The 24,091-nt window shown below is 40.7% G+C and overlaps 1 protein-coding gene across 4 annotated transcripts in view; it reads right to left on the reverse strand.

The window, feature by feature from the left end:
- The window catches only part of SSH2 (slingshot protein phosphatase 2), a 321,074-nt gene that overhangs the window by 69,530 nt on the left and 227,453 nt on the right, over positions 1-24,091 (reverse strand). For all 4 annotated transcript variants that reach the window (XM_011940852.1, XM_011940851.1, XM_011940854.1 and 1 more), the window contains 2 exons: positions 11,711-11,814; positions 4,670-4,734 (listed from right to left, as the gene is read on the reverse strand). In XM_011940852.1, the coding sequence (XP_011796242.1) occupies positions 4,670-4,734; positions 11,711-11,814 (169 nt within the window). The remainder of the gene's footprint in view (positions 1-4,669; positions 4,735-11,710; positions 11,815-24,091) is intronic.

A 24,091-nucleotide genomic window follows, 5' to 3' on the forward strand; every position in this document is an offset into this window, starting at 1 on the left:
AAAATAATTTCTCTATACCAAGAGTCTTACATGCATGCCCCTGCATGCATGATGTAAGACTCTTTGTGAAAAGAAATTAATTACCCCCAGTAAACTACATTATAAAGACCCAATGTCTAAGACAGACAGTTCACCCAATCCATCAGAGAGAAAGGTTCCAAAAGTATGTAAATATTAAACGCTAGTCAAAAGAATGAAGCAAAACCAATAGCCAAAATTAAAACAGGCTTCACTTGTGACACTAGTAGACTAAAGAACACTGTCTTCAAAATAAAAAGATTAGAACTTGAGGAAGTCTCTGAATATTTTTTTAAAATCAGTCTGTCTCTATGAAATTCTTAAATATGAATTATATTCCGTGTAGCCATTAAAAACCACGATTTATTTATTGACATGGAAAGACATCCATGATAAATTATGAAGAAAGTAGGTTACAAAAAGGTATTTCTATTTTTGTCACATTTCTGTAGAAACAAAACAACGCTCTTCCTCTCACTCTTTACACTCTCTCTCTCTTATATATACATATTTTTAAAAAGAGTGGAAGGATGCTTATACAAATTGCTAACAATGATTTTCTCAGAATGTAGAATACAGAATGATTTTTACTTTATTTATACCTTTTTGCATGTTTGACTGGGAGAAAAAAATCCCACATAATAGATTTATAGCTAGAAAAAATAAACCAACTTCCATTTTAGAGGCAACATATGATGAAAACCAAAATAATAAAACAACTCATTTTCTTAAATTCTCCTGCAAAGTACTCAAAAAAGACTTCTTTGTACCTTATCAGCACTTCAGCTTTAGTTAAGAACATCAATTGAAGTTACTTCAAATGTCCTGAGAATTCTTAATTTCTCAGATTATTGTTTTAATTAAATGGTTGATCTTTGGTAACGTGCAAGAGTACTATAAAACCACTTCCTTTATTTTACTAGCTACAGTTTTCCTAAGTACTAAAGTTAACGCTTGATGCCTGTATTTGGAACACAGAGCTTCCCTGGAGGAAAAGATTGGCTTCGTCCTGTTTTCAATGCTAAAGCAAAATGTGTGGTTTGGTTGGGTTATTTAAAAAATAAAGGCAAGACTTTTAGTGGGCGCGGTGGCTCATGCCTGTAATCCCAGCACTTTGGGAGGCCAAGATGGGGAGATCACCTGAGGTCAGGAGTTTAAGACCAGCCTGGCCAACATGGTGAACCCGTCTCTACTAAAAATACAAAAAATTGGCCGGGTATGGTGGCACATGTGTGTAATCCCAGCTACTCGGGGGGCTGAGATAGGAGAATCACTTGAACCCAGGAGGCAGAGGTTGCAAAGAGCCGCGATTGAGCCACCACACTCCAGCCTGGGCGACAGAGATAGACTCCGTCTCAAAAAAAAAAAAAAGGCAAGACTTTCAGCTGACTATCAAACTTTTAACCTTCTGCACAAATCTTAAGAGTTTCAGCATTCCAAATTTAACTCAAAACAAAAGCCTTTGCTTTGAGTCTACAAATGCTCCTTTCAGTTAGAGAAGTGCTAATTTGTCCAAAGTCATACAATGCATTGACTCATTTTCTTGAAGATGACTCACTCAATAATCTGAAACATAATGACTATGTGTTTGTAACAATTCAAAACAACTGTAAAATGACTTGTCATGTGAACTTTGAATTCAGAGGCATAAGTTACATTTTCTGAATTTATTTTATAAATGTAAAGCAGCTGAAGATGCATATTTTAGTAAGAAAAGAATTGCCAGCTCTGCCTTCATAACTGCTTCCTTCATGTTCTTCCAAGTCTTTATGTAGTTAAAATTATTTTAATATTTAGAGGTTCACACCAAATTCCAGAAGGTTATCAATGAGAACATGATAAAGTGATATTAGATCTCTTTAAAGCTTTAGCTTTACCAAAACACACAAATGTCAACAGCTATCAGCAAATATTTATTGGGCATCCAGTATGTGCGTATGTGCAAATGATTGTTGTTATGGGTTTTCAAAGAGGTGTACTCCAAGTGTGATTCCTGGATCAGCAGCATCAGCAGTGTTTCAAAACTGGCTTAAAAATACAAATTATCTCTGCTTCCCCTTTACTAATCAAACTCTGCATATGCAGTCCAGCAATTAGTGATTTAACAAACCTCTCCAGGTGATTTTGATATATTTTAAAGTTTGAGAATCATTGCTTCAGATGATGATGATGATGATTATTAGAGACAGGGTCTTGCACTGTTGCCCAGGTTGAGGGCAGTGGCGTGATCACAGCTCACTGCAGCCTTAACCTGCCAGGCTCAAGCGATACTCCCACCTCAGCCTCCCGAGTAGCTGGCATGCCACTATGCCCAGCTAATTTTTTACTTTTTGTAGAGACAGGATTTTGCTATGTTGCCTAGGCTGATCTTGAACTCCTGCCTCGGCCTCCCAAAGTGCTGGGATTACAGACATGAGCCACCACACCCCAGCCACTCCAGATTATTAATACTGTAAGAACTGCATCCCCCTGTTCCCTTTTAAACAACAATAATAACATTATGATTATTTTTTGAGACGGAATCTCGTTCTGTCATCCAGGTTGGAGTGTAATGGTGCAATCTTGGCTCACTGCAACCACCACCTCCCAGGTTCAAGTGATTCTCCTGCCTCAGCCTCCTGGGTAGCTACAGGTGTGTGCCACCATGCCTGGCTAATTTTTGTATTTTTAGTAGAGACAGGGTTTTACCATGTTGGCTAGGCTGGTCTTGAACTCTTGACTTCAAATGATCTGCCCACCTCAGTCTCCCAAAGTGCTGGGATTATAGGCGTGAGCCCCTGCGCCCAGCCTTAAATAATTATTTAAGAAAGAAATATATCAAGAAATACAGACAAGATTTATATAAATGTATAATGTTACTTTTGGTTAGGATATAAAACATTTAAAAAATTAAAAATAAGATATAAAACAACTATGAAAGGATTCCTTTAAATTTTTATATATTCTAATCAAAGGACTTATTACCACATGCCTAGATTACTGCAATAACTACCTTAGCAGGCCTCCCTGATTTAAAATGATCTTTTCCTCCTCTCTATTCTGTATTAGCTTATGAGGAATCTTCCCTACTACTATAGCTGTCCCATGGCATTCTTTGGCTGAAAAACCTGTGATGTTTCACAACTGCTTATTGAAAAGGGAGAGGTACTACCTTTAGCTAGTACAAGAGCAAGCAAGCAAGCTTGTGCAACCCATGGCCTATGGGTCACATGTGGCCCAAGATGGCTTTGAATGTGGCCCAGCACAAATTCATAAACTTTCTGAAAACATTATGAGATATTCCTGATTTTTTTTTTAAGCTCATCAGCTATCGTTAGTGTTAGTGTATTTTATGTGTGGCCCAAGACAATTCTTCTTTTTCCAATGTGATCCAGGGAAGTCAAATGATTGGACACTCCTAAGAGGCTCAGATGGGAAATGTAAATAAGGAAAGTAAGCCACGTGAATATTGAATGGGTAGAAATACTTTCCAATTTCCACAAAGAAATATGCTCATCTCGGTTTTGTTTTCCTAGTTTTATTGGAGGTACTACTACAACAGTGCAGGAATGATGACAAATGGTGACACTTGACTTAAGAAGACAACAGGGGCAGGGCACTGTGGCTCATGCCTGTAATCCCAGCACTTTGTGAGGCCGAGGCGGGTGGATCACAAGGTCAGGAGTTTGAGACCAGCCTGCCCAATTAGGTGAAACCCCATCTCTACTAAAAATACAAAAATTAGCTGAGTGTGGTGGCACGTGCCTATAGTCCCAGCTGCTCGGGAGGCTGAGGCAGGAGAATTGATCGAACCTGGGAGGCGGAGGTTGCAGTGAGCTGAGATTGTGCCACGGCACTCCAGCCTGGGCGACAGAGTGAGACTCTGTTTCAAAAAGAGGATTATGGTAAATTAAGAACCCATGCTAGACCTCACCTAACTTTAAAATTCTGGCTTACATTTTTTTAAAAAAACACTGTGATCCAAACAAAACATATCTCTGGCTTATACACTGCCAGTTTGAGACCTCCAGTTTATAGCACTAAATCCATATTTGCCTGCCTTGTTTTCTAGTCTCTATCTTCCTAATAATAATCCCCATACTTAGACAGCATTTTGCACTATTCAGTATGTTTTCATGTCCAGTTGACCCTCTCAACAGAAGAGGTAGTCAGGAGATGAGGAAATGGGCATAGACAGGGTAAAGTAACTTGTTCAGTATCATATGACTTAGCACCTAAGTCCAAGTCTCCTGAGTCTGAAGCCAGCATCAATCTTTGGCCATTTCACTCCCTCCTTGTCCTTCTCTATGTGTGTTTTTGCTTGTTAAGTCCTTATCTAGAATAATTTCTTTCTACCAATCCAAATCTCAACATCTTTCAAGATTCAGCTCAAGCTCCGCTGACTACATAAACCTTCCTCATCTAGGTCAAATCCCCAAGGTTTTTCTCGATTTTCTGAACTTCAATTGTTATTATAGTTAATAACTTACAAACTGGTGCTTACCAACAGTCTTAAACCATTAAATTATTTCACAACATTCCACATTATCTTCTCTCTTACTTCACATAGTTCCCAGCACTGTGTTGGGATGTAAAAATGACTGTTCAATGTTGGCTGGCTATCTTAGATAGTCTTTTGAGGAAGAAAATTATGATGACACCACTAACTTACCAGCCTGATGTTGTCTTCTGGGCGGAGTAATATGAACATTGCTTGGAGATGCTGTTGGAGATCGCCTGGTGAAATTTACAAACCAAAGGATAATTATTCTCCATTCTAATGTTGACAGAGAGGATTCCTTCTACCTCAGTGACTTTTGTAAAAGAAAGTTCTGATTCATTAAAGGACTCTGATTAGACATAGAAATTAAATGATTATTGACTTCTTTTAAAATGGAAAGAGAGACTGCTAGACTGCATCTTAATACATTTGCTTTTAGTCTATACTATATTAAAACTTATGTCTGTCCTATGAAAGGTACACTTGAGACCAGTCTCAGTTTTGTATTATGGTGGATGTTGATGAGAGACTTGTTGTTGAGATCTGTTAGGCAGAGGCAGCACTCACTGGCTGTATTTTCAGGCTCACTGAAAGTAGCAATGAGGGGACTTTGAAAATGGGTGTAGTAGTGTAGTGTTAGAGGAATTATCCATAACTTTTAAAAAGCTAACCATTTTGTCATTCCTATTTCTATAATCATATGCTTTGGTTGCATTTGACCTAAGAAGACTTTTGGATTCTCCCTAGAATAAGGTCAATAGTTTAAAATGACTTTCATATTAGTGACTGAAATTATTATTTATCTTAATTTTTTTTTTGAGACAGAGTCTCGCTCTGTCACCCAGGCTGGAGTGTAGTGACTGATACTATAATGAGATTATATACACACACACACACACACACGTGTATATATTTTATGTGTATATATGTATATACATATATGTGTGTGTGTGTATACATATATATGTATTTTTTGTTTTTTTTGAGACAGAATCTCGCTCTGTCGCCCAGGCTGGAGTGCAGTGGCGCGATCTCGGCTCACCGCAAGCTCTGCCTCCTGGGTTCATGCCATTCTCCTGCCTCAGCCTCCCGAGTAGCTGGGACTACAGGTGCCTGCCACCATGCCCGGCTAATTTTTTGTATTTTAGTATTTTAGAGACGGGGTTTCACCATGTTAGCCAGGATGTTCTTGATCTCCTGACCTCGTGATCTGCCTGCCTCGGCCTCCCAAAGTGCTGGGATTACAGGTGTGAACCACTGTGCCCGGCCAATGAGAGTATATATTAAGTATGCCACATAAGGGATATATATTCTCCTGAACATATTATTAGGTTCTTTAAAATGGCCAACCATTATTTGAATCCTCACTTGTTCTTACACATTTTGTCAAACTAAGTTGAAATTTCTTTGTTTTAACTATTATAGATTTCCTCATATTCCTAGGAAATCCAAGGCTTTAGATAGCAGGAGATAAATAATGTACTATCATAAATTATGAAAATCTGTGAACAAAAAAACCTCATTCTTGCCCACTCAGTTATTGCCCTTATTAAAGTTTAAGGTGACAGACACAGTCACATAACCATGAATGCCACTATAACTTGTTCTCACATTGGTCTTGAAATCTACATACATAATTTTCCTTCAGTTAACTAATAGCTGTTAATTATGAGATAAAATACTGTTATGTACAAGAAGTGGATAGAGGCAGGAAGAAAAAAAGTAGGTTGGCAAATGGGTTGGTGCGTTTATATGAATGACAGCAAGTCTGAAACTCTTTCCTTTCTTCTTACACAGAATAGTTTCCTTAATCCCACCACTTTGGGAGGCTGAGGCGGGGGACTGCTTGAGGCTAGTGAGCTATGATTATGCCACTGCACTCCAGCCTGGGTGACAGAGTAAGACCTTACATTTAAATATAAATAAATAAACAAAAACCAAACACCCACCCCCCCCCACCCCAAATCAAAAAGGATGGTTTTCACTGCTGGCTTCTGACCAATTAATTCCATATTGCAGAATCTTTCAATTTTCAAAATTAAAATGGAGAGTCATTATATTTGGCCAGATCCATTCTACTACCTTTCAAGGCCAGGGACACAATCTTAAGTCTCATATGCATAAACCCAAGAGAAAAGAAAACATATGTCCACCCAAAAAGTTGTACACGCATGTATATACAGCATTATTCATAATAGCAAAAAAGTGGAAACAACTCAAATGTCTATCAAATGATGAATGAAAAAATAAAATGTGGTATTATCCACAAAATGTAGTATTATTGGGTCATAAAAAGGAATGATGTACTGATACCTACTATACCATAGATGACCTTTGAAAACATGCTAAGTAAAAGGAGCCTGTCTCAAAAATCCATTTATATGAATCCATTTACAGAACACCCAGAATAGGAAAATCTACAGAGACAGAAAGTAGACTCGTGGTTGCTTAGGGCTGGGAGAGAGGGTGAGAGAAATAGGGAGTGACTGCTAATGGGTATCGGGTTTATTTTCAGGGCGATAAAAATGTTCTAAAATTAGATTGTGGTGATGGCTGTACAACTCTGTGACTCTTCTAAAAACCAATGAATGTACACTTTAAATGAGTAAACGGGGTGAATTACATGGTATGTAGATTATATCTCAATAAAGCTGTTAAACAAAAAATAAAAGGACAGGTATGAAGAGACAAAGTGTTAGGTATAAGCAATGAAAAGCTACCCGAGTTATAAGTTGCAACTGCGTTAAGCAGCTGAGGATACTTTTTATTTTATTTTTTCTTGAGACAGGGTCTTACTCTGCCACCCAGACTGGAGTACAGTGACGCCATCACGGCTCCCTACAGCTGTGACCTCCTGGGCTCAAGCAATCCTCCCACCTCAGCCTCCATGGTAGCCGGGACTACAGGTGCACACCACAACGCCTGGCTAATTTTTTGTATTTTTTGTAGAGATGAGGTTTCACCATGGTGCCCAGGCTGCTCCCGAACTCCTAAGCTCAAGCAATCTGCCCGCCTGGGCCTCCCAAAGTGCTGGGATTACAGGCGCAGACCACTGCACCAGGCTGGAGCCTCTTTAAAACTAAGTTTCCTTCTGTCCTACCAGTAGAAATAACCAGAGGAAAGGATTTTTAGGGTGGAGAACTTATGGAGGAGAACCCTAAATAGCAGCCCAAAGTCCCCACTCCGAACACTACTGGCCCAAAGATTCAGCTGGCTTTTCTGAAGCTCAGACAAAAAAAGTCAGGAGGCCTACTCAAGTAAGCCTTCTTACGTGAGTTGGAAGCTCAGGTTTGTTAGCTGCAAAAAGTACTGCTCTGAGCAAACTGCATATCATTTCCTACTGGGCAACTGTTCTTCACAGAGTCTAATATAAGGCAATATATTGACACAGCATTAAGATAACCTTCCCTACATTCTCCCACCATATACTTCACTGCTAGGAGCTAAATTTCAATTTTCTATTGGATTTTATAGACTTTTCATTGTTTCCATTTAAAGTACTGGCAGACATTCACCTGTAATAGCCTTCTTTGCAAAATACTATTTGGATATTTCAAATGTAGCCCAGTTAAAAAATTCTAACTAGTTCAAGAAACATGCATAAGGAAATACAACTAGACATGGTAAGCCCTTGATCTGCTCTCAATTCTGCCATCAACTTGCAGTTACTGTGGCTTGGCCAAGACAGCTTCACTTTATGTGACAGCCTGGCTCTTGTAAGCCAAGTTTATACTCGCACTGCCTCATCTGTTCCGGTCTGGATCACAAATCCATTCAGCTTGTGTTAAATCTGCTTTTCTTTTTAGTATGAGGAAAGCTAACTGAACGATGTCAAGTAGAAACCTGGGTGGCAGCTGAGTGTAGAAGTTTGACCAAAGAAAAATGCCAACCAGTGCCAGGAGCTTTAAAAGCCATTGACCCCGTTAACTATTACATGCCATAGAGTAATTTGCCCAACATCCTAGTCAAACTGGATTTAAACCAATAATTTGTCTTCTTTTTACTGTAAGGGATAAATATCCACACTAAAAAGAAATAAAAAGCTTAGGGGGCATACTTCTTCCACACATTCAAGTTTTTTGAGGAAGCGTCCTCCCCTACCCGACCTCCAGTACTGGACACTGGGGAGGAAGGTTTTAGAAAGTGCAATCCAAGCTAATTTCCAAAAGAGGTTATTTCCTCCCTTACTCTAAAAAATTTTCCATGGCTAGAGAGTTTCGGTAGGAGGAAAATATTGTCCAAACAAAATGGATTACAATTCTGAGCTGCCACAATTGCAACTACGTGAAGGCCCAGACAAGTAGTAGGGCAGCCACTAAAATAACCGAGATTATCTCACTAAAGCTATGCTCAACTACTGGCTCAATGGGATCCAATATTTTTGGCTTTCACCTCTGACCTAAACACTTAAGGTTATTGTAGTCTTTGTTCCTTTCTTAGTAGTTACAATTTTTTTTTTCACTCCTGGAGGTCACAAGTAGTCAAAGTGTCACATTTATGACAACAAGCAATCTGCCTCTTTGTATACTATTGATCAGGATTAGTGTCCTCAAGCTTTTATTTTTTTTCCCCAAAATGATAAATAAGGTCTGCCGGTAGAAGAGAAACATCAGGTTATCTTCTTAAACTGTGGATATCCTACACCTGGAGATCTCTCTCCCTAGGACACATTTTCTACGGTTCTTTTTAAACGTCATCACCACAGGTGTTCCTGATTTTAGAGAAATCCAATATAAAATAATACAATGCATATACTACTATTAGTTGATATTTCAAAACCAGAGCTTATACTCATTCTTTGTTTATTTGATGACTCTTTGTTTATAGAAGTCCTCTGGGTTAAATTTCCAGTCTTTTTAGTGTATACATTCAAGTAGTAGACACCGGCACTTTAATATGTGACATAATAACTCATTATCACAGCAAAAAGTTTATCTTAGTATATTCTGTATCATTCTCCTCCTCATACCATCACTAGAGAGCAGAAAGAAATCAGAAATTGAATCTTTGATTAGTTGAAGTAACTCTGAATAAGATTCAAGGGAACAGCTAAACTTTTTTTTTTTGAGACGGGGTCTCATTCTGTCGCTCAGGCTGGAGGACAGTGGCACGATCTCAGCTCACTGCAACCTCCGTCTCCCAGGTTCCAGCAATTCTCCTGCCTCAGCCTCCTGAGTAGGTAGGACTATAGGCGTGTGCCACCATGCCTGTTAATCTTTGTATTTCTCTTTTCTTTTTTTTTTTTGAGATGGAGTCTTACTCTGTCACCTAGCCTGGAGTGCGGTGGTGCGATTTCGGCTCACTGCAAGCTCCACCTCCCAGGTTCACACCATTTCCCTGCCTCAGTCTCCTGAGTAGCTGGGACTATAGGCACCCACCACCATACCTGGCTAATTTTTTTTGTATTTTTAGTAGAGACAGGGTTTCACCATGTTAGCCAGGATGGTCTTGATCTCCTTGTGATCTGCCTGTCTCGGCCTCCCAAAGTGCTGGGATTACAGGCGTGAGCCACCGTGCCAGGCCTAAGTTTTGTATTTTTTGTAGAGATGGGGTTTAGCCATGTTAGCCAGGCTGGTTTCAAACTCCTGACCTCAGGTGATCCACCCGCCTCGGCCTCCCAAGGTGCTGGGATCAGAGGCGCGAGCTGTGTTTGGCTCTTTTTTTTTTTGAGACAGGGTCCGACTCTGTCACCAAGGCTGGAGTGTAGTGGTGCAAAGATGGCTCACTGCAGTCTCAACTTCCCGGCTCAAGGGACCCTCCCACCTCAGCCTCCCAAGGTAGCTGGAACCACAGGTGTACACCACCACAATTCACTAATTTTCTTTTTTTGAAGTTAAGTCTTGCTCTGTTGCCCAGGCTGGCATGATCTCGGCTCACTGCAACCTTCGCTTCCCAGGTTCAAGTGATTCTTCTGCCTCAGCCTCCAGAACAGCTGAGATTACAGGAATGTGCCAGCAGGCCAAGCTAATTTTTGTATTTTTAGTAGAGACAGGGTTTCACCACGTTGGCCAGGCTGGTCTTGAACTTCTGACCTCAGGTGATCCACCTGCCTCAGCCTCCCCAAATGCTGGGATTATAGGTGTGAGCCACTGTGCCCGGCCATACTTGGCTAATTTAATTTTTTTTTAATTTTTATTTTTTGTAGAGATGGGATTTCACCATCTTGCCCAGGCCAGTCTCAAAGTCCTCAACTCAGGCAATCCTCTTGCTTCAGCATCCCAAAATGCTGGGATTACAGCTGTGAGCCAATGTGCCTGGCCCACCTGAACATTTTTAACCTGAACACTCAAAACCTTAACTGAGGGCCAGGCGCGAGGGCTCACGCCTATAATCCCAGCACTTTGGATAACCAAGGCGGGCAGATCACCTGAGGCCAGGAGTTCGACACCAGCCTAGCCAACATGGTGAAACCCCATCTCTACTAAAAATACAAAAATTAGCTGAGCTTGGTGGTGCATGCCTGTAGTTCCAGCTACTTGGGAGGCTAAGGCAGGAGAATTGCTTGAACCCGGGAGGTGGAGGTTGCAGTGAGCTGAGATTACGCCATTGCACTCCAGCCTTGGCGACAGAGTGAGGGTCTCGAAAAAACAAAACAAAACAAAACAAAAACAACCTTGGCCGGGCACGGTGGCTCAAGTCTGTAATCCCAGCACTTTGGGAGGCTGAGGCAGGCAGATCACCTGAGGTCAGGAGTTCGAGGCCAGCCTGGCCAACATGGTGAAACCCGTGTTTCTACTAAAAATACAAAAATGCGGTGGGCGTGGTGGTGGGCGCCTGTAGTCCCAGCTGCTCAGGAGGCTGAGGCAGAAGAATCGCTTGAACCCAGGAGGTGGAGGTTGCAGTGATCTGGGATCATGCTACTGCACTCCACCCTGGGTGACAAAGCGAGACTCCATCTCAAAAAAACAAAACGAAACAAAAAAATCTCAATCTTAACTGAGAAGTTTCATATAGCTTCATTAGAGTATTTTGGTACTTTCTTATAATTATTCTAAGAAAAATGTATTGAACATCTACTAAGTGTAAAAGACTTTTTGCTAAGTGCTAAAAAAATGGTCTCTGAGGGTAAAAGAAAAGTGATTACAGCACAGTACAACACTTTCTTTCACCATTAAAGAACTTCTGAAGAGATGGGGATGAGGTAGTCAACCTTTTAGAATGTAACACAAGATACAGTTACCAAGAAAGAAATAGTATATATGCAAGTGTTACCTGCATGCTTGTTCCGTCTGTGGCTGATTCTTGGTGTGGATGAGCCATTTCCCCGTGGTAGAAAAAGGGCAGCACCTTTGACAGTTAGAAAGCTCTCGCTGATGCTACAAGGAAAAAGTCAAAAGAAAATAAATTATTTAGGAAAGGAAATCAAAGGATAGGATGGATAACCACTTTAGGATTCTCTCTTCCCTATTCCAAAGTTCCAACTTCATGGAACAACGTAAAAACATAATCAAGAGAGGCTGTGGTTACTCACGCATACACTCCTGCCTACTCTAGACAAGTTTTCTTTCTTTTTCTTTTGCGAAAGGGAGTCTTGCTCTGTTGCCCAGGCTGGAGTGCAGTGGTGCAATCTTGGCTCACTGCAACCTCTGCCTCCTGGGTTCAAGCGATTCTCCTGCCTCAGCCTCCCGAGTAGGCTGGGATTACCGGCACCCTCCACCATGCCCGGCTTTTTGTATATTAGTAGACAGGGTTTTACTACATAGGTCAAGCTGGTCTCAAACTCCTGACCTCAAATGATCTGCCCACCTCAGCCTCCAAAAGTGTTGGGAATACAGGCGTGAGCCACCGTGCCCGGCCTCTAGATAAGTTTTCTGAAACAAAACTTATAATATTATTCTTTTTTTTCTTTTTCAGATGGGAGTCTCACTCTGTTGCCAGGCTGGAGTGCAGTGGTGCAATCTTGGCTCACTGCAACAACCTCCGCCTCCTAGGTTCAAGTAATTCTCCTGCCTCAGGCTCCTGAGTAGCTGGGATTACAGGAGTGAGCCACCACGACCAGCTAATTTTTGTATTTTTAACAGAGACAGGGTTTTACCATGTTGGTCAGGCTGGTTTTGAACTCCTGACCTCATGTGATCCACCCGCCTTGGCCTCCCAAAGTGCTAGAACTACAGGTGTGAGCCACTGCGCCCAGCCAAAACTTACGATATTCTATATACATTACATGGCGGCAGTTAAGAGCGGAGGCTCTGAAACCAGAATGTCTGAGTTTGAATCCTAGCTTTACTTCTTCCTATCAGAGTAGGTAGGCCTAAATTTCCGTATCTGTAAAAAAGGGATAATAAAATGAAGTTGTTGTGAAGAGCCAATGAGAACAGAGTGTCTTAAAGTGGTGCCTAGTATACAGTAAAAAGCCCTTAATAAATATTAGTTATTATAAGTAGATTAGTAGAAGGTTATCAGTAATGATGTTTCAATACTGTCCTAATCAGATGTGAAGTATGTTACAATATTTAGCTACTAATAATAGGTCCAAAGTTTGCAAAAAAGATTTATGTTTAAAATATACACCACAGTAAAGTATTACCTCAAAATTTTACTACTGCCAACTTGCATCCCCACACTCAGTGAAAAGAAATAGTGGGCAGGAAGTGTGTTTAACCCACTGGAGTTTGTCATTCACAAGATGATAATAAAGGTGCAGAATAACTGCTAAGGATAGCGGCTATTCAAAATAAAATTACTGGTCTAGTCACAGTGGTTCATGCCTGTAATCCCAGCGCTTTGGGAGGCCAAGCCAAGAGGACTGGTTGAGGCTTGGAGTTCGAGACTAGACTAGGCAACACAGTGAGACTCCATCTCCAAAAAAATATTTTAAAAATTAGCTGGGGGTGGTATCACATGCCTTGTAGTCCTAGCTATTCAGGAGGGTGAGGTGCGAGGATCGCTTGAGCCTAGGAGCTCGAGATTATAGTGAGTTATGATGGCGCCATTGTACTCCAGCTGGGATGACAAAGCAAGACTCTGTCACAAAAAAAAAAAAAAAAGCAAAAAAAACTAGTGGATACCCATATATAACCAGAAAATAAATCTAAATTATTTCATATCAATAAACTAAATAAGCCTTTCAAGTTATCCATCAAGTTTCTCACAGAATCTGAAAGGATAGAACTTAACTCATGAAGGCCAAGTTTAGAAATACCTAATAGAGGATTCTAAATTGCTTTTGAGTATAGCACTGCTATTAAAGGTTAGCTAGCAGATTGTAAATGACATTGTCTACTCAATATTTCCACTTGGAAATTTTAATTGGCATGTTAAATTCACGTTGCCAAAACTAAATTCTTGAGTTCTCCCACCCTCAAGTCAATCTCTGGCCTCGTTCTCCAGCCTCATTCTCCCAGTTGTTTAGGCAAAACACCTAATAGTCATCCTTAGTGTCTTTCCTTCCTATAATATATATCTAATCCATTAGCAAGTCCTGTGAGCTTTACTTTTTTTTTTTTTTGAGACAGAGTCTCACTCAGTCACCCAGGCTAGAGTGCAGTGGCGCAATCTCAGCTCACTGCAAGTTCTGCCTCCCGGGTTCACGCCATTCTCCTGCCTCAGCCTCCCGAGTATCTGGGACTACAGGCACCCGCCACCACACCCGGCTAATTTTTTTTTTAGTAGAGACAGGGTTTCACCGTGTTAGCCAGGATGGTCTTGATCTCCTGACCTCGTGATCCACCTGTCTCGGCCTCCCAAAGTGCTTACAGGCGTGAGCCACTGCGCCTGGCCAGCTTTACTTTCAAATATATCTTGAACTTGCCCACTTATTCCTATCACCACTATCACACTGGTCCATGGCACCATCATTCCTTACTTGGACCACTATTTAAAAGGTTTTTCTTAAAAAAGCCTTTTATTACAGAAAATGTCAAACATACACAAAAGTAGAGGGAATACTATAATAAGGCCCCGTGTTCCCATCACATTCAAGCTTTAATTTGTGGTAAATTTTGTTTCTTCTACATCCTCACCCATTTACCTTGCCCCTGAAGTGAAACAAACCCCAGGCACTGTATCAAAAAAAAAAGAAGAAAAAAAAAAAAAAAACTTCTTAACAGGTCTATCTGCAACCACTTCTGCCCTCCATCATCTACTCACCAAACAGCAACCAGAGTGACTTAAAAATCATATAGATCATACAGTGTCACTTCCCTGCTTAAAACCCTCCAAAGGCTTCCTTTTGTACTTATAAATAAAAAAGCCAGTCTTTAGCTTGGTCTTCAAGGCCCTGTAACATACTACAGGACTACTCCTCTGATGTTACATCATCTCCCCTTTTGTTTACCATGATCTGTGATTCTTCTTTCTGTTTCTTCGATGTTTCAGGGCCTTTGTGCTCTCTGTTCTCTACTTGGAATACTTTTCTCATGGCCTGTTACTCTGTAAGTCTCAGCTCCAATATCACTGCTCCTTCCCCCAATTTCAATCATACTTTATCCTGTTGTTCTGTTTTGTTTCCTTCAGAATATTTATCATAAACTAAAATTATATTTATTCACATGCATACTTGTGGTTACCTTCCTATAGTAGAATATAAGCTCCATGAGGGCAAGGACTTAATTTTGCGCATCACTGTAGCCGCAGCACTGGAAACAGTGTAAGGCACATATTAGCTGCTTGAACAATAGGTGATGGATGAATGAATTTATCCCAGGTTTTTTCCACACTGTATATCTGTCCTGTCACTGTAGCAGAAACTGTAATTTAGGACAAGTCTCACATGTAAAAATAATCATTATAGAACTCAATATATGTGGCAGATTAATGGACTTTAAAATGTTTGATGACAGATTAGCAAATGAAATTAAATCACCTCTATAATGTTATCAGACATTGATTCAATTTTATCCTTTAATAAAGTCCATTAAGCTAATAAAACCTTTGAGGTAACCTGCCAAATAGACTGAAACATGTCTTCTAAAAACAAAAGAATCCACAGATGTCACTTTAAAAATTTGCATGCTGGCTGGGGGTGGGGGTGCCTTGATTTTGTTTTGTTTTCATCTTTAAATAAAGCATTGCTCTCTTGTGGTCTGTTGCACAAGCCTTGTCTCTTGTTACATCCGTGGTGTTCACATGCCACCCTACTGTGGGTCACTCTGTTCCACTCACATTACGGGAACAACCTAAAACAAAATGTCTGAGTGACAGGATGAGTGGGCTACACCACAGACAGGAAATGAAATTCACACTTTTGCCAACACAGCAACTGCTGCTTTACTAAATGAAAACATTTTAAAAATAAAGATTAAATATTCTACCTATTCACCAGGCAAAGTAACAGCTTTGGACACTGTGGGTTCCAGTAAACAAAGGAGTTCACTACATCTACAAAAGAAGTGTGTATATTTGTTGAACAGTTTAAAACAACTGAACATACTTCAGTCATTTCTTCTGTAAGATAGGTAGTTTCTCTTTGACAAACACTATTTTAAGAACTTCCTGGTTTTTGGAGTTCAGTAATACTGTTTTTTTATAGATACATTTGTTGCTTATGCTTTAAAGCATATCTAAATGTGTTATTTAAAATGTATGTAGGGCTTTCTCAAAGTAAGGGTTAAGGAGCTAAACAAGGGCCGTTGGTTAGTTCAAAGCCCCCTGGACTCCAAAACCTTCTGATTATAAAAGAAAGGCCAGGAATCAAACTCACATATAGTATAAATATCACTAATTCACACATAAGAGAAAAGAGGCTTTCCTATTTGAAACACAAATGTCAATAAATTTTTCTGATGGAACAAAATGCACAAGGTAGGCCAATAGACTACTATTTGTTTTTTTGTTTTTTTTTTGAGATGGAGTCTTGCTCTGTCGTCCAGGCTCGAGTGCAATGGTGAGATCTTGGCTCACTGCAACCTCTGCCTCCCGGGCTCAAACGATTATCATGCCTCAGCCTCTCAAGCAGCTGGGACTACGGACATACATCACCATACCTGGCTAATTTTTGTATTTTTAGTAGAGACGGGGTTTCACCATGTTGCCCAGGCTTGTCTGGAACTCCTGACCTTAAATGATCCGCCCACCTTGGCCTCCCAAAATGCTGGTATTACAGGTGTGATCCACAGCGCCCGGCCCGAGACTACTATTTAATACTATTATAATAGGTGCAATATAGGCTCCCAGAGACTCATGGCAGACAATCTGGATGGTATAATCAATCCTCTTTATTCTGTGGCCCCAGGTCATGACCCCTCAGTTACCAAAAAAGTGACATTCTGTTGGTCACAAGGGGACCAGAAATAAGTGTGTGGCTGATTACAAAAATCTCTTATCATAACAGAAAAAAATTCATAGCATGGAAGTGATAAAACAAAATTTATAACCACCACCAGAGTTTAGGGAGACAAAATTCCACTTGAAAATTAAATGCTTTATTTGCATATGAAGAAAATTATATGTAAATTTAATCGCATATACTTTTGTGTAAGGTAAAAAGTTGGTATATCTTGCCAGAATAATAAAAGATTTATTATGTAAATATGTCTTTCTGAAACAGTTGCTTAAAAATTCAATTGACGTGGAGTTGTCAGTTGTCTAATTAAAAGTCTGTTCTTGCTGGGTGCAGTGGCTCACGCCTGTAATCCCAATACTTTGGGAGGCCGAGGCGGGCGGATCACCTGAGGTCAGGAGTTGGAGACCAGCCTGGCCAACACGGCAAAACCCCGTCTCTACTAAAAATACAAAAAAATTAGCCGGGCGTGGTGGCGGACGCCTGTAATCCCAGCTGCTAGGGAGGCTGAGGCAAGAGAATTGCTGGTACCTGGAAGGCAGAGGTTGCAGTGAGCTGAGACTGTGCCATTGCACTCCAGTCTGGACGACGGAGTGGAACTCTGTTTCAAAAAAAAAAAATCTGTTCTTTAAAAAGGCAGGTGAAAACTTTTTCAAGTTTCTGAATTGACTAGTTCTGTAGAGTCTAGCACAGAAACAGAATTACAGTAAACTCTATGAAGTCATTTGTATGTGATTACAGATGCCTAAGTTAAATATAACCCCAAAGGACTTAAGAACCCCTAAGTAAGGAATAAATGAGATAAAGAGAATACTATTTTCTTGATCTAAAGAGAATAATTAGCTGCTTGATACAAATATGACAGGATCACCTTTCTAATAGAGCACTCGTGACAATGAAGTCCTCCAGAGATTTTATAACTTAAAAACATCTATGCTTCTCTTTGCCATAGACTGCTTGCTCAACAAGGGGAAAGACATCCCTGGTTAAGAAATATATATATATATGTATATATATGTGTGTGTATATATGTATATATATGTGTGTGTATGTATATACGTAAATATGTATGTGTATGTATATATAAGGAGCTAATAGCTAACTCAACTAGATATCTCCTGTATGCTACGTGAATTTTACATTACTTTATTTAACCTTCCTAACAATTCTATGAAGTAGGTACTGGTAAGAGACTGAGGGCTCAGAGATCATAAATTACTTGCTTAAGATCATACAGCTAGTAAGCCTAGCAAGCCTCAGAGCAAGGATTCAAACCAAGATTTGACTTGAAAGCTTATGTTCCGAATCATTCTCTACCATGTTGTTTTCACTTTATGATATAGTTTATGGTAGACGAAACACAATGTCTTCCGTATACACCTTTTCAACAGAATGGAATTTAAAAGTAGAGTACAGGGGCTGAGTGTGGTGGCTCACGCCTATAATCCCAGCACTTTGGGAGGCCAAGGAGCGTGGATCACTTGAGGTCAGGAGTTCAGGACCAGCCTGGCCATCATGGTGAAACCTCATCTCTACTAAAAATACAAAAATTAGCCAGGTGTGTTGGCTCACACCTGTAATACCAGCATTTGGGAGGCCAAGGAGGCTGGATCATTTGAGGCCAGGAGTTCAAGACCAGCCTGGCCATCATGGTGAAACTCCATCTCTACTAAAAATATAAAAATTAGCCAAGTGTGGTGGCACACGCTTATAATCCCAGCTACCTGGGAGGCTGCGGCAAGAGAACTGCTTGAACTCTGGAGGTGGAGTTTGCAGTGAGCTGAGATCATGCCACTGCACTCCAGCCTGGGCAACAGAGTGAAACTCCATTTCCAAAAAAAAAAAAAAAAGTAGAGTACAGGAGTGAGAGAAAACTACTGAAATCCATTCGGATTCCAACTCTTCTCATTTTCCCCAGCACTTTCCCAACAAGGCCATAAACAGAAAGACCATACTGAGTGGGATAAAGAACATGTCTGAGAGATGAATCTGGACAGTAGAGCAAGTTGTAATATCTGCTGGAAATGACGGTGGCATCTCAGTGTCAAAATATTGAGGAAAGAGTACTCGGCTTTAAAAATATTTGGGAAAGTGCTCTGTGACAATCCCTTCTGATCAAAATCACTTCCTAAAAGTACAACATTTATTAACTGGTAGTTTCTTCTTAAAAAGTGTGGAGGAAAAGGTCAACTAAGGGAAGAAAATATTTAACTGTTCTGAGGTTGAAATAATCTTTGAGGAATGTGGCCAGGGTGATCATCCATGACCAGCAGGAAGGTCAAGAAAGCAAAACAAAGCAACAACATACCTGGCCTAATTGCTGAACGTCAGTTGGATAGAAATTCCACTGTTCTACATGCACACATACAAGAAGAAATGGCTCATTTACTATGAGAAATCAAGTGGCAGAAAGTAGATGTTATACTAAAATGAAGGAAACAGATTTTCACGTTTATAATGTTTGTAATGCCAAACTCTGGAGTTGGTTTGATAATTCTGCTTGAAGCCAAAATCAGCAGGCAAATTATTGTGTAATATTGACTGCATGCAATATTATTGCACAAGGTGAGTGGTTGGTATTTACGTTAAATTCAAGTACCACACATAATCTGAACTCATACTTTCGTCTTGAAGAATACTCATCTAGCAAAAACTTTCAAATACATTCCACTCTGCCAATATTTTTCCCCTCCTGATAAGCTTTCTCTGCTTAGTTAATTTTCAGATTCAAGGTGCTAGGACAGCTTCTGTCAACCCTACCAGGTGGAAAGGAATTCATGTTCTCACTTGGTGTGACCACACCACAGACAGGGAATTTCATAACAAAAAGTTTCAAATATCAGACCAGAGTTCAAGGAACTACACAGCTATCAATACTAATGGCTAATGAAAAAATCTGGCCAAACTCCTAAAACAGGAAGGAAAAAGTAATTATTCCTTGATGTATGCAACCTGGCTGCAAAAGTCAAAAGGACACCTCTAGGTAGTGAAGAAAATGTGATTCTGTAATCCTAAAGGAATTCAGAATACAACAGGAGAAAATCCAAACCCAAATATCGTACTGTTCTCTGTAAGTAGACATTCCCACCCTACCCCCGCAGCATGACCAAACACTGAATATTAGAATGCCCAGCCATACCTGGAACCCTCTCTCTGAGGGCATTGATTTCCCAGACACATGCCTCTGAATACAAGTGTCGGGATTATTTCTATCCTTATCACCAAACAGAGACTGGGCCACATGAGTAGACCAATTACTGGCCAAAGCAGAGAAGAGCTTAGGACTCTGGTTCTTACTCAGTAACAATAACTATCAGACTTAGTTCCAGCTAATCTTCCACTTAAACTCTGTTGCACAATGCTCAGCACAACTACACTAGGATGCAGCTGTTTTTCCCCTTTCCAAAAATTGAAGGGGAGAAAATAGATCTATTTGTTTAAGACTGAGAGACAAATTCCAATCTGGACAAAACTCCCTGGTCATTTCACTACCAATCATAAATCGAAGGCAAAAACAAAACAAAAAACCAAAATTATTTGTTCCGCTCATTTTGAATGTTCATTTACTGATAAGACCTTCTAATTCCATTTTTGCTTTAACCATGTGCATCTTAGAAATGTCTGACAGAGACATAATTTAGGATCAATAATTTTACCACTGGTCATACAATTAACCTTCTAGTTTTTACAGATGGGGCACATCTGCTTTGACATTTGTTGTTTTTGGCTGTTCAGCAATTGATTTATCTTTTTCAATATCACCCTACTCTCCTTTTGCGGAATCCATTCAAATGTGGTTTTGGTGGCCTCCAACTCTGGAACTGCAAGGGGTTTTGTAGGAAGCTGGAATGTGGCTTACATCTGGCCAGTTGGAAATTCTCCCCTTGGAATCTGAATCTCCCCTGGAAACTCTCCCCTGGGACCATACCCTATTATTCCTACTGCTTTGGATACATGGGGAGTGTCGAGGTATGGGACAGTCTGCTCCTGCTCCCTGGTCTTCCCTGAATGATCCTAGCTCTTTCCTTTGAACCCCAAATATCTGAGACAGGTCTCAGTCAGTTTAGGAAGTTTATTTTGCCAAAGTTAAGAATGTATGCCCATGACACAGCCTCAGGAGGTCCTGACGACATGTGCCCAGTGTGGTCGGGGCACAGCTTGGTTTTATACATTTTAGGGAGACATGAGACATCAATCGATATATGTAAAATGTACACTGGTTCCATCAAGAAAAGCGAGATAATTTGAAGTGGGGAGAGGACTTCCAGGTAATAGGAAGATACAAGACAAATGGTTGCATTCTTTTGGGTTTCTGATTAGCCTTTCCAAAGATGGCAATCAGGTTTGCATTTATCTCACTGAGCAGAGGAGGGATGACTTTGAGTTCTGTCTGTCCTTTGTCCACAATTCCTAGTGAGGGAGGTATGTAGCTTTTAAAAATCTTAGTAGCTATCTTTTTAGGAATAGAATGGGGGGCAGGTTTGCCCTAAGCACTTCCCAGCTTGACTTTTCCCTTTGGCTTGGTGATGATTTGGGTGATGATTTGGTGATGATTCTGAGATTTATTTTCCTTTCATATGCCTGTTCTCTAAGTTTGGTCCTCTAGTCTTCCATTAGGATGCCTGACATCTTTCTGACAAATATTTTACTTATGATAGTTAAAATTAATTTCTGGCCAGGCGGGGAGGCCCACGCCTGTAATCTCAGTACTTTGGGAGGCCGAGGTGGGCGGATCACTTGAGGTCAGGAGTTTGAGACCCATCTGGCCAACATGGTGAAACCCCCATTTCTACTAAAAATACAAAAAATAGAAGGGTGTGGTGGCATGTGCCTGTAATCCTAGCTACTCGGGAGGCTGAGGCAGGAGAATCGCTTGAATCCGGGAGGCGGAGTTTGCAGTGAGCTGAGATCACATCACTGCACTCCAGCCTGGGCGACAGAGTAAGACTGTCTCAAAAACAAAACAAAACAAAACATTGCTGAGCTTGTGACAGAGAATCTAACATATCAACTGAAGCCCAGAGAATTTACTGATTTACCCTAAAATCACATAGCTAGTTAGCAGTAGGGCCAGGCTTAAGCCCCCCATGTCATCTGACACTCTGGGCAGCACTTTAGCCCTTTATTCTGTTAGATGTCATTACAACAGGACATATTGCTAAACAATAGCTTAAACAACTAGCAGTTAAAAACACTGCTGGTTGAGGCTGGGCGTGGTGGCTCACGCCTGTAGTCCCAGCACTTTGGGAGGCTGAGGCGGGTGGATCACAACATCAGGAGTTCAAGACCATCCTGGCTAAAACAGCGAAACCCTGTCTCTACTAAAAATAGAAAAAATTAGCCGGGTGTGGTGCCATGCGCCTGTAATCCCAGCTACTCAGGAGGCTGAGGCAGGAGAATCACTTGAACCCGGAAGACGGAAGCTGCAGTGAGCCAAGATCGCACCACTGCACTCCAGCCTGGGCGACACAGCGAGACTCCATCTGAAACAAACAAATAAACAAACAAACAAAAACCAAAAAACAACAACACCACTGGTCAGTTCATCTGAAAAGAATAAAGGCAGGATTCCACTTCAAAGCTTGCTATGATGCTTGTTCTATTTTTCTTTTTCTTTCTTTTGTGTTTTTTTTTTTTTTCTTTTAGCTTTTGGTTTGAGTTTTAAAGTACTACCAAATCATGGAAGATCAGAGCTCGAGGGCCTTTAGGAGTCTAAGGCAGGGCGCTAAATGGAAGTAGTTGGGCCTAATTCACCATATGTCTTGTGAGACCAAGCACAGATCTAAAATAATTTTGACTTCTGAATACCTTTGAAAAGAACACACCCTATCCCATTCCTCCAGGTAGCTACCATCCTTGGATTTACACCAGGCAGCCTTGCTACAAAACACTTCTGAGTTTGAGCTAAGACCCAAAAGACCAGACTTTATCATGACACCATTGCTGTCTTCTTGTCTTCCTCTTTGTGCAGCCACCTTAGCAAGGTTCGGCCTCAGTCTTGCCTCCAGTCGCCATTCAAAAATAACCACCACTTCCCTCACCCCCAAACAAAAACAGAAAACAAAAACCTAGGTGCCCAGGAAAGGAACTGGTCTCAAGCAACTTCCCAACACACAACCGACCCTAGTTCTCCTGGTGACTGACAGCGGTGGAGAGTTTTGTTTTTGAGAAGGTCCTCCTCCAAAGAGAGGAGAAACTGCCTCAGCTCAAAGGAACCCATTTCCCTTACAGACCGAATCAACAAAGCTTCTTGGTCCTGCAGCCCTAAACTCTAGATTTAAATACTATTTCAAAACGGAAAAATTTAAAAGTTGTCTGGACCCAAAAGTAAATGACCTGAAAAGTTCTTTCTCAGTATTTAAAATGCTGGATGTCTTCGTTACTAAGAGACATGACCAACATGTCTTTTTGTTTTGTTTTTTGGTTTTGTTTTGTTTACAAACAAAATAAAACAAAATAAAAGGAGACTAACTTAGAAAAACTGTTCAGCATTTGAAAAATAGTTTCATTTGCATGATTCAACAAATGCCTTCCTAGGTATTTAAAAACACACCTGCAGAAGAAACGCAAATTAGGCTTTCAAGCATTTGGCCTAAGTGTTCCTTTCACCCTTGGCAATGTGTCTTTGAGGCTAAGGTCATCTTCTGTTCTTTGTTGCTGTTGCCTTCTGATATCGTTGTCACTCTTTTTTTTAACCCCTTATCTTGTCCAATCTTCTTTCCCCAATTCCTACTATAATCTTAAGATATTTCAGTGTTCATACAGATGAACATCTAACAACTTTGTCTCAAAATTTCCCATCCTCTTAGTCTTTAAAGACCTTCACTCCTTTTAGACTTCTAATTCACAGGGTCCCTCTGGAAGTCACGAGTTCTTGATGGACTTAATTTCAGAAATTAAACTCTCGCTTTCTGATTACAACTCCCTCTCCTTGTAATTCCCATGTGTTCACTCCCTCTTCAAGCTGAGGGAGACTCCTAGACCCCTGATTCCTCAATTTTTCCTTTTTTTTTTTTGTTTTTTGAGACAGAGGGTCGCTCTGTTGCCCAGTAACCGTTCAATCTCGGCTCACTGCAACCTTTGCCTCCTGGGCTCAAGCAATTCTCCTGCCTCAGCCTCCAGAGTAGCTGGGATTACAGGAACGCGCCACTGCACCCAGCTAATTTTTGTATTTTTAGTAGAGACGGGGTTTCACCATGTTGCCCAGGTTGGTCTTGAACTCCTGACCTCAGGTAATCAACCAGCCTTGGCCTCCCAAAGTGCTGGGATTACAGACGTGAGCCACCGCACCCGGTGATTCCTCAGTTTTTTCTAGGCTATCAACCTCCTTTCGGCTTTTTCTTCCCTAACCAACCTAGTCCCATGTCCTATTT

The sequence above is a fragment of the Colobus angolensis genome, unplaced genomic scaffold (assembly GCF_000951035.1).
Source record: "Colobus angolensis palliatus isolate OR3802 unplaced genomic scaffold, Cang.pa_1.0 Scaffold193, whole genome shotgun sequence".
Taxonomy (NCBI): domain Eukaryota; kingdom Metazoa; phylum Chordata; class Mammalia; order Primates; family Cercopithecidae; genus Colobus; species Colobus angolensis.